We start from the raw sequence: 11,628 nt of genomic DNA, 5'->3' as shown, positions 1-11,628 counted from the left end.
ACAGATTAGGAAACAAATAAAATCCTCACCTCCTGTCTTGGGTTAAAGTCCTTGAGTTTTCTGAGACAGATTAAGGGAATGGGGAAGTTCCTGTTTGGGTCTACAGGAGGCAAATGTCTCCCAGGATGTTCTGTTAACAAGCCTGGGCTCTCAGCTCTCATGTGGTATGGAAAAGACCAAAAAGTTCCCCCAATTCCCCAAAGGAGGAAGAGGAGGTTGTTGAGAGTCTGGCTGGGCAGTTGCCAGAGAAGGCTGTCACTGTGGCCATGAGGCTGAGCGACCCTGACCAGGGTCAAATAGGAATCACCACCAGATGCCGGGAGCACCAGTTCCAGCAGGAGTTGAGGAGCCGAGTCTGCAGGAAGGAGTGCTGGGCCCCGTGAAATAGAGAACATAGCACAAGTTACACTAGTGACAGACTCTAGCATTAAATGTCAACAAAAAAAGACCCACCACATACCACCCAAGAACCAGAAGGAACTTAGGGATCCCCATTCTCATCCCAAAGTTTGAAGGCAGGTGAGCCTCTAAAGCACCAGCCTAGTGAAGAGAACTGGCGAGGAGAGCAGGGGAGAAAGGCTGAAAGAGTAACTCACCCCAAAAGGAGGGTCAGTGCCAGGATTCCTTAAGGTGTCTGACTAGACTGAATTCATTTTCTTTCCTTTAATATCCAGTGGAAGGTAAGGGTGAGGCTTGAGAGAAAAATCACATAAGTTATAGACAACAGTGAAGCTACAGTTTCTTGGCATTTCTAAACCTAGTGTGAGTAAATACATGACTCCAATTCAGATGCTATAAAAGCATTTGATGAAGGTTTATGGAGGTTCAAAGCAGGACTCTGTGCTGGATCTAGAAGATGAGAAGCAGAGGCAACCCTAGAAATTATCTAATCTCTGGTATTTCTATTTGTGCCTTACGGGAGGGTACCAATGTCCCTCCTCCCTTGGCCCATGACCCACCAAGCTCTAAGAGCTGGCATTAAAAAGATGGCATTGGCTTTGTCAAACATGCTATTTGGGAATGATAGCTCTTGGCACTATTTTAAAGGGCTATCACCAAGCCATCATCCCTGATACATGTAGCTCCTAGAAACAGCATGCAGAAGTAAGAGCGTAGCACATTTGTTTTGTAGGTCAGAAGCCAACCTTTGTTTTATTAAAATGCGTATAAGAGATGGGGAAGGAAAAGGACCAGACTGTACAGTGGCCATGTATACAAAAGCAGTTACCACATCCAGGCTCTGCTGCCCTGGGCTGTCCCATAGGCAGCTCTCTAGAACTTGAGAGCCTCTAAAGGAGTCTCATGAAGCCCAGATCTTCCCTGGTCAAGCTGATGGCATTCATGTCACTGAAAGGTGGGGAAGGCCACCAGGACAGTAGAGTGGAGAGGTTTTCTATATGGTCTTCTTTGAAGAAACTTAGTTCTTGCAAGCCCTGGCATCTTCCAATTGGCTGTCCTAGTAGTGGAGGAGGCATCAGCCTATGAGCAGCAGAGGTCTACTCACACTTCACTGAGTTTTGTCCCTGAAGTCAGAAGCCCTGGCACAACCAAGTTCACAGGCAAAATCACACTTCAGGTCGCCACTCCTTCAGGCACGACATGTACAGATGGATGCACAGAAACGCTTCTCAAGGAGGGTGTGAGCCTGGTTCATTTCATGTTTCTTTCAATCCAGTCTTTAAAAAGCAGCACCTTGGTGAAGGCAGTGGAGAGGATGTGGCTGCATGTTTTATCATAGCTCCAGCTGACAAGTCCCACCAGATGCCAACGTGGCTCAAGGGATGCTTGTCCTGGAGAGGACACAGCCGCAATGCCTCCTGTCTCTGCAGTGCAGATATCAGAAGGGGCAGTGGGGTCCTGTCTGGCACAGAACATGTTATCTGTGACACTCACTGGGATGCCATGGTCCTCATGCTGCTCCTCACACAACAGCGAGTCTACCACGCTGACCACCCCGGAGCGCAGTGTGTCATTCTTGAAGCCAGGGCTCCTCACGTCTGCCAAGACATTCCAGCCAGCCACAGTGATGTGGGACTCCTGGAAGGAAGTGCTGAGGTCCCGACTGGCAGCGAGGCAGATGGGCTGAACTCGGGTGCTGATGCGGGCTTTGTCTAGGAGCTTCAGGATGGCGATGTCAGTGTCAAGCAGGACAGGATCGTAGTTGGGATGCAGAATAATAGCAGAAATCTACAAATGCAAGGAATGGGCAGTGACAGTGAGGAGTCAGCTCCACAGTGGACAGGAACAGGCAAGCCTTGGGGATAAATTATTGGGAGAAAACATCTAAAAGGCAGCTACAATTATTTGGAGACACTTTGCTGAAGGAATCATGGAAAGCAACTGCTCTACTTCCAGGGTTGCAAACTGAAATGCCTCCTAGGGCCTGGAAGTGGGGGATTAAATAAGTGAAGTGGACAGTTGAGGGTGCACACCCATCCAAGGTGGGCAGAGGCCACGTCACTGCAGTCAACCGCTCCATGCCGAAGTGAGACCAGCATTCTAGTTTTGCCAGAAAGTGAGTTCCAAATCTTTATCTGAAATATCTTGATGTTAAACAATGCTTGCAAATAAATAAATGATTTAAAATATGTGTCAGCACCATCAAGGCACAAACCCTCACAGGCTAAGTTTTCAGCCTCTGGTCCACTGTAAACATTTCATTTACCTTCAAGCCAGCAAATAGAGCTATGCTCAGCATGTTCCACAAGACTTTTCCACAAAGTCTTTCCTGATTTTCCCAGCCCTTGCTGGTCATGCTTTTTGATGTGATGGGAGCCTCTAGGAGCACACATCTTGTAAAATTTTTAGGTATATGTTCTATTACCTCAATCTCCTTTGAGTACATTGCCTTGGGATTTCTCTTGTGTCACACTGATCATGATATATTGATCTGTCTCTCCCACTCAACTGTGGACTTTTCAGAGAAAATAAAATATGTCCTGCTCTTTTCTGTGTCTACTTACAGTGAATGGCACATTGTGGTGGCTCAACAGTAGATGGACAGGTAGGTGGATAGATGGAGAGATGGATGGAGGGATGGATAGATGGAGGGATAGATGGATGTGTGGATAGATGAAGGGATGGATGGATGGAAGAATGGATGGATGGAGGGATGGATGGACAGATGGATAAACAGACAGATGGGTTGGTGAATAAAAGAGAGGTAGGGGGGCAGGGAAAGACAGACGTATATTGTAAATTTGTTAGGAGTATATCTTGGGTAAAACATCCCTGTTCTCAAAGCCTACCTAGGAAAGTGCCCAAATGTTACAGGTGGTTAACCTTTTTTTATTCAAAAAATATTTATTGATAATCTATTTTGGGCCAGGCACTGTGCCACGCAGTGATGGTAGTGACAAATCACAACATTCATGGAGCTAACAGTTTCAGGCAGAGCCAGCCATTAAACAAATAATTTCACTAATTTTTAATTTGTCACAGTTTACGACATACACTACTAGGTGACATACGTTACTAGGAGAAGTACATTTTACTCTTAGGTGATTAACTTTTGATGACCAAAATGATAGATGACATTTGCCTCTATCTTGTTTAAAAATAATCAAGGTGGAAAAAAGCCTCCACAATCTTTCTAGATGCCCCCATCTAGTATCTGTCAATGTGAAATATTGAATACTCCTACTTGCCAGGCTCCAGGCTGGCTGCTGACATGCTAAGGGGACAGGGCTTGGCATAGTCACTGCTCTCCCATGCTTGGAGTTTTTTGAGCCAGAGCCCTAGCTTCCATGTATAAGCCCCCTCTTACCCGCAGGTTCTGGATGGTCTTCTCATCCCGGTCATCATCCCGGTAGAATTTCCCCAAAACAACTTTCAGTTCTGCTGTCTTGATCACGGTGACCTTCCCCAGGTCAGTAACACAGTGGGCAGCCACCACCACAGTGCGCTCATTCACCAGGGCACCGCTGCAGATCAGGAACCATGCTCCCTTGTGTAGGCCGCCATCGTGCACCCCGCTGGTCCTCCTATAGATGGCTGCCTGCCATGGCCAGCGCAAATCTTGGGTCTTCAGAGCAGTAACATTCTCAATTTTCCCGCAGACTATGGAGAAAGTCTTAGTAAGATAAATTCAGACTTTGCCATCCAAAGGAGAATCTGTTACTCAACCAGAGAGCACAAATCCGAAAGGTGAACCCTATGGGTGTGATGACCACTAAGCCATGTAACCTGGTTTTCTTCTCCCTTCAAATATTAATGAACCCTCCTTGACACAGCTGGCTGTAAAGGCTAGGGATAAAATTGGAGGCTTTGCAGTCAAATGAAATCTGAGTTCTGATCCCAGGCACTTACTATCAATAGGACTTTGGGTAAGTTCTCTAATCTGTTAGAGCCTCTGTCTTCTTGCCTGTAAAATAGATAGAGCAATAACAATGGTCTCACAGAGCTCTTGAGGAGACTGAATGAGATGGTACATGTAAACAAACTCAAAATATCATGACTATCCTCATAGACATGACAACAGTGAACTAAACCATACTGTTCTCCTTTCACAAAGAGGGTAGGGAAGGCAGCTTAGTAACTGCAGGCCCCTAATCCAGATACTTCCACATATTATCTCAGTATTCATCATCATAACCTTAAGATGTAATTAATACCTCATTATATTTTTTGTTTTTTGAAGCAGAGACTCACCCTGTCACTCAGGCTGGAGTGCAGTGCCATGATCTTGGCTTACTGCAACCTCTGCCTCCAAGGTTCAAATGATTCTCCTGTCTCAGCCTCCCAAGTAGCTGGGTTTACAGGCATGTGTCATCACGCCCTGCTAATTTTTTTTTGTCTTTTCAGTAGAGACAGGGTTTGACTATGTTGTCCAGGCTGGTCTTGAACTCCTGACCTCAAATGACCCACCCACCTTGGTCCCCCAAAGTGCTGGGATTACAGGCGTGAACCACTGGTCCTCGGCCTAGTACCTCATTGCTTAATAAGTACCCAATTGGTATCATTGGTTGATAAGTATAAAAACGGGGGCTTAAACAGGGTAGCCAAGATTATATATCTTAAGGCCCTATGGCAAGTTTAACCCCTTTTCATACTTCGTGACTTAATGACCCTTTCCTCCAAGTAAATATGATAGAATCACCCAAGAAAGTATGACTCTAAGATTTAATGAGTCAATTTCTCCTGAGTAGTAAGGTTAACCCAAAGGAAAACAGCCAAAGGGAAAATACTATGGAATTTCCGATATCACCAAACTAGAGAAAGCATTGGAGATGCTTTCCCAAAAAGTCTTCAACAGAGTTAATGGTTTTTCACAGGCAGCCGTGAAAGATGCAAGATGCTCCAGCCCAAGAATGAGCCTTGACTCACTAGGGATGCAGGATGGTGCCCGCCCACTCCACTTCCCATTCCTCAGACATGTCCTCCGGCTGCTGCCCAGGCGGCGGTAGAAGGGTGAGATGCACTCGTACTGGAGCTGGGTGTGCAGATGTTGGTATCCCGTGGGCAGATCACCAAAGGGAAGGGCTGGCTTCTTGGTAGGGGCGCTCTGCAGCTTCTGCTTGCTGAAGGCCGCTGAGTATAGCTGGTGTAATGGTGTCTCCCTGGGTCAGGACACATGGGCCCAGAAAAAGAGCAGGGCGAGGGACAGTCATTGTGGCCTCTTTAGCATTCATGCCATGTCCCATGTAGATATTTGGTTACAGAAACAGAAAAAAATAAATAAATCTCTCTCTCTTTCTCTCTCTCTCTCTCCCCGCCCTCTCTTTCTCTCTCTTTGTCTCTTGAGGCAGGGTCTCCCTCTGTTACCCAGGAGGGAGTGCAGTGATGCAACCTTGGCTCGTTGCAACCTCCACCTCCTGGGTTCAAGCAGTTCTCATGCCTCAGCCTCCAAAATAACTGGGAATACAGACATGCGACACCATGCCCAGCTAATTTTTGTCTTTTGGTAGAGATGGGTTTTCATCATGTTGGCCAGGCTGAACTTGAACTCCTGGACTCAAGCAGCCCACCTGCCTTGGCCTCCCAAAGTGCTGGAATTACAGGTGTGAGCTACCCTGCCCATCCCAAAATGGCTATCTTATTCTCTATTTCTCTGTTTCTGTTTCTCTCTCTCTGTCTCCCTCCCTCTCTCTCTGCCTCTCCCCCTCCCTCTTTCTCTCTCCTTTTCTCTCTCTCTCTCTCTCTCTCACTCTCTCTCTCTCTCTCACACACACACACACACATACACCTCACCTCTCCCACTGAGCAAATTCTCTTGCACACTTCAATATTCATTTTATTTTTCCATGTCTATGACTGGCATGATTCCAACTGCTTAAGATTTTAACCAAAGAGAATAATATCTGGCAAAATAGCTGCTATCCAAAGGTACATTATACATGCACACACAAAGAAATTAATTGCAACATTAAACAGAAAAGGGAGTTAATTTGAATAAGAGAAATCTAGGTATTGTTTTTCTCCAAATATCATCATAATGGGGCAATATTTGGAATTGAATTGAACTAAACTGTGTTGATACAGTAGCTTGATTTAGCAATTAGCAGATGTAATTAGTACATCTCAGAGAATAGAACTTTCTCTCGGGCACATTGACTGGGAGAAATATGAAGCGTTGTGTATGCATGGGGAAAAAGAATATTAAATGAGCCCTGAAGCTGGAGCCCCCAGAGACCACTCAGGGATTCTTGGGGAAGATGTGCACACATTTTGCAGATTGTGTTCATTTTCTATTGGTACCTAATGACTATCAACTGAAAAGTTGAAATTCCTTTAGGAATCTATATTTTCATCCCTGTTTAATGAATGGAGAAAGCAAGCCCAGAGAGGTAAGTGGAAGTGCGCAGAGGTACGCAGTAAAGAAACTTGGTACCCAAGGCAGTACTTGGCAATCACAATTTCCACCCTGGTGTCCCCACCACACCAATATGATATTGTCGTAAGAAATCTATTTTATATACAGTGCTTGGCCCAGAGCAAATATTCCAATCCTGTTGATTTCATTCAACAAATCTTTAGCTCATGTTTATAACCAGGTCTATAGCTCAGGGCGGTCATGAACTTGCAAAGAAGCTCCTCCCTTGCCCATACAAGGTCTACAGTGGGCTCTTGGGTGAGGAGCTGACTGCTGGAGATAGGAATGCCTTCCACTTCAGCAGCCTGTCTTCCCAAAAGATACTTAAAACCAAGTTTCGGTCTTGCCTTTTCATTTACTTGAGAAACCTGGCACCTTGCCTCCTAACCTCCCATTAATATTGCTTTAAAAACAGGAAACCCAGTAGTCTTTTTGAATAGTGCAGGGGCCGCTTTACAGCATGTCTCTTTGGGAAGAACAGGTTGGTCCCACTTATTGGAGAGTCCAGCCCAAGGAAATCACACAAATCAGGAAAGAGGGCAGAATTTGAATTTCACTGCCACCGTTTCCAAGGAAATGCCTTGCCCCTGAAAGGGAAAAGACAAAAATGGAACGAGACAGCCCTGAGGAGGGGTGAGAGACTGATGGATATTCTGACTTATGAATATTTCAGGGAACTTGGCTGTGGTCACCAGAATTCACTGTTACTATTTCTAACAATAGGTTAGAAATCACTGTCTGATGATTATGTGTCCAAGGTGCTTTGCCAGGATCTTTACATAAGACTCAAAGTCTAGTGCATAAGGTAGCAGTCCATGAAGCCAGATACTGAATTTACATCCTGGCTTTGCCACTTCTAGCAGTGTGACATTGGACAAGTTACTTAATGTTTCTGAGCCTCAGTTTACCATTCTGTAATATAAATGGTAATAAAATCTGTAATAAAATTGTGCTAATAAAAATACCTACCTCAGAGGTTATAGTGAGGATTAAATGAACTAAGGCATGCAAAGTACTCAGAAGAGCAACTGACATACAGCAAACATGCAACAAATGTTTAGTTGCACAAAACATTAGTGTTGCATTTAGTCCTTAAAACAATCCCCAGAGACAGATTTCTCTGATTATCCCTACTTTCAAAAGAAAAAAACTAAGGCTCAGCAGGTTTAGGAACTTGCCCATGAACTTGCCCAAGAATACCTAGCACTAAAGTCAGAGGCGGACTTGGGTCCTGAACCTTTGTCAATAGAATTCATTCACTCAATAAATACTTACTGAGTGCCTACTATGTGGCAGGTATGTTTTAGGCACTAGAACTTTCAGCATGAACAAAACATATCATGTTCCTGCATGTGTACCTTTCACATTTTGGAGAGGGTAAGGGAGACAGAAATTAAACAAATAAACCCTTAAAAAATATGTAAGACAACAGGTGGAGAGGGATGCTAAGATAAAAACAGAAACAGAGTAAAAGCTAGAGAACTCTGGGTAAAGAGGTCCACTAGACAGTCAGGGAGAAGATAGAATTGCTATCTGTAAAAGGTTAGGGACGTCTCTCTGTTACGCAAAAACTCAGCAGAGAACTGAAGGAAGTGAGGCATTAAGCCTTACTGAGATCCTGTAGAAGCAGGTTCCAGACAGAAGAAGTCACAGTTCTTTCTAAAGCAGAACTGTGCTTGGACTGATAGAGGAAAACCAAGGAGGTCCATGTTGCTGGACTGGAGAGAGGGAGGGAGAAAATGTAGAAGAGATGAGTAGAAAGGGACTACTCCCTCCGCACCAAGTGGACCCCACCCTTGTCTTCCCAGGAGAAAAGGTGGACACACCAGAGGGCTCACATCCCTCTGCATGGCTGGTCATTTGTCTCTAGTCCCTGGGCTCCCCCAGCCTACCTCGTCTCATTAGTTACTTCCAAGCATATCTTCCTAAATTATATAGCTGGCTGTGTTTAACAGAAATGTCATCTCCCTAGAAGCTGTCATAACAAGTACCTGGTAATTTCAGGAAGACTCAAGGATTCAAGTCCATTTTCTCAAAGATCATCTGAAAGTCTTGCGTTCCACTGGCCATGTACTTTCCCACGATCCAGTGCAATTTGTACATCTTCCAACAGTTGCTACCTCTTGGCTAAAGGCAGCTGGCTAATAAGCTTCCATCTAACAAGCCCTATTCTTTCATGACCAGTTAGCACTAAATGTCCCTAAGAAACCTCAGACTGTCTTTAGCCAAACACAAGTAGGGAAGGGCAATGGAAGGGGAAATACTCAGCCTTTAGGGCAGAGTGCAGGTGTTTGATCCTTACCTTGACTGCACCTGCATTGGAAGAACTCTCCTTCTCACCAGGTCTGAAATCTTTGGTTCTCTGCAGGCTAGAAATAAAAAGGACACTGCTGCACGATCCTTTTTCATATTCACTATTCACATCATTCAGTTCAGATTCATACCTGACCCCCACTTCTGGACACTCGGTGCCCATTCCCCAGGCTCTCAGAGGCAAGACACATCAGCCAAGCTTGAACATCTCACTTTACAAAAGAGCTTGCTGCCTTACAAAAGAGCTTGCTGCCTTTCATCTTGATTGACAGTACCCTCTGAAGAATCCAAGAAGAGCAGATGCCTCGGAAGGGCTGCCCCCCCTGAGTGATTTAGGACAATGGCATCATAGATTAGGATCATCTGTTCACTTGAATAGAATTAGCAAACTTGATGAAAGTGGAATAAAAGTCAAAGGTTCTAAAAGGTAGCCCCCATGGGGAATTAGAAGGTTCTCTTTTGACACCAGACAGCAGTGTCAACCATACATAAGTCTTGGAAAATTGATTCCTTCGTGTTCTTTCTCTGCCGTTAAGGCCCCTAACAATCACTTGAGGGCAATTCAAAGCCCAGTTTAATTTTGTTGAAGTCTTGCTTTCTTCACCAGTGAAAAGGAATCCTTCCCATCTCACTTTCCCAATCAGGCAGCCAACATTCATCTAATTAGCAACTTAGAGAACTTTGGTTGTATTAATTTGTAAGAGAAGAGTAGACAAAAATCTCCAAGGACATATGTGACACCATTCCCATACTTAATGAAATAAAAATCAGAATTTGTGCTGGTGGGGATGAAGGTCGCTTCTGGCTAAAGTCTAAAGTGATTTATTCCTTTCACAAACCATTCCCTTTCATTCCTTTTCCCATGATTCAGGTTGTTGACAAACACCCAGAAGGCAAAGTAGAGGATTAAGGCAATTATCTGGATAATCTAGGACAAGGACATGTTTTCTTCCCAATAAACAGCCAGATCATTGTGGGCTGACCCCAAATAGAGAGGCTGTTAACCTGAAGCAACTAGTGAGTCAATTCAGTGAGAAACTATGCATCCCCACTGCCAATAGGGAAGGTTCAAATTTCTCTATACGATATTCCACTTTTCTGTCCAACCTACATATTTAAGTTTACCTCCTAGATCCCCAGATTGCCTCACTTTGAATTTACCACGATGACTTCACTTCTGCCTACACCTCTTTTCTTTTCCGCTGTCTTCCATCTGGAATACCAACCGAACTCCTCTTCGCATCTATAAATCCTCCCCAGCTTTCCAGACTGGCTCCAGTCCTACTGGATTCATGCAATTGTCCCTCTATCTCTCCTTTTGCTGAACTTACACCACTCGTCTCATCCTATAACTATCCCTTGAATCTACAAGGGTTTACTCTCTTTGTTTTTAAACATCTTCAATCTTAACATCTTCAATCCTCCCCCTCTGTAAGCCGGCAGGGATGATGCGTCTATTTTTTTCTTTTATTTCTTGCATCAGCTTAATATTGCATAGAAAGTAGATAAGTGGAGGTATGTAAATGCTTATACATTGCCTCAATTCTATACTTGGATTTGCATATATTAAACTTAGCCCTGTCATCTTTCCTAAACTGCTCTGATAACTATATTCCTCTTCTTGATCACCTCAAGGTGTTGTGATTAGGGAAAGCAGGTCCTCTTGTGATCCACCCCTCCCCCAAAAAAGAAGCAAAAGTTTTTAGGGTGGTTTCCTACCTCAGAGTTATGTATCGTTTCAGAAATAAGAGAGAAAGACATATTTTCCAGGTGCTTAAAAACATGCAAAGAAGCTACCAAAAAGTCTAGCAACTTCATCTCTCTCTATAGACTTCAGAAACAATTGTAAATTACCTTTTATGCAGATGGGCTGTTTCCCTGACCACTCTCCATTCTGCTGGCAAGTTCTTTTCTCATTGCCACTAAGCACATAGGAGTTGTTACAAAAGAAGGACATGATGGTACCAATTTTAGCAGAGCGTCCATTGATAAGTCCAGGGCCCCCTGTTATTTTCTTGTACCCGTTGACTGGAACCCCAGGATCTGAGCAGTTGCTTTCTTCAAGTACTAAAAGAAAGTAAAAGAGAAGGAAAATTGTTAAAAGTCTGAGTTATTTCATTTTAGAATAGAATCTTTCATGTTTCATTGAACTAAAAATACAACGATATAGGACCTGATGCTCAAAAGAATTACTAAATCTTTTAATAGAAAATGCATGTATTAGATATGCCTTTCCCTTGTTTTCATAATTTATTCTTAATTGAAAAATATCTCATTCTATAGATGAATAAATCTGATACCAAATCTGGTTCTCACATCATCTTGTTGTTCATTTCTTTCCCAAACTGCTGGAGCTAGGCAGCCCTGGATAAAATAAATGTCTCACCTAAATTTTCTTACTGGTATACAAGGATTATTGTTTTTCAGTGTTATTGTATTATCTCCTTCATTCTTTAAAGCTTGGGCAATCAAAAACTATTCCATTTCCTATTTGTATTGTACCC

At 43.8% G+C, this 11,628-nt stretch overlaps 1 protein-coding gene across 2 annotated transcripts in view; it reads right to left on the bottom strand.

The window, feature by feature from the left end:
• Nucleotides 1-1,124: 1,124 nt before the first annotated feature.
• Nucleotides 1,125-11,628, bottom strand: part of PAMR1 (peptidase domain containing associated with muscle regeneration 1) — a 96,916-nt gene continuing 86,412 nt past the window's right edge. For both annotated transcript variants that reach the window (XM_032283560.1, XM_032283561.1), the window contains 5 exons: nucleotides 10,979-11,191; nucleotides 9,114-9,180; nucleotides 5,326-5,558; nucleotides 3,767-4,059; nucleotides 1,125-2,187 (listed from right to left, as the gene is read on the bottom strand). In XM_032283560.1, the coding sequence (XP_032139451.1) occupies nucleotides 1,651-2,187; nucleotides 3,767-4,059; nucleotides 5,326-5,558; nucleotides 9,114-9,180; nucleotides 10,979-11,191 (1,343 nt within the window). In that variant the 3' untranslated portion in view covers nucleotides 1,125-1,650. The remainder of the gene's footprint in view (nucleotides 2,188-3,766; nucleotides 4,060-5,325; nucleotides 5,559-9,113; nucleotides 9,181-10,978; nucleotides 11,192-11,628) is intronic.

This window comes from Sapajus apella, unplaced genomic scaffold, assembly GCF_009761245.1.
Source record: "Sapajus apella isolate SASKATOON/1434 unplaced genomic scaffold, GSC_monkey_1.0 scaffold14, whole genome shotgun sequence".
Lineage (NCBI taxonomy): Eukaryota > Metazoa > Chordata > Mammalia > Primates > Cebidae > Sapajus > Sapajus apella.
This window is presented reverse-complemented; position numbering and strand designations above follow the sequence as displayed.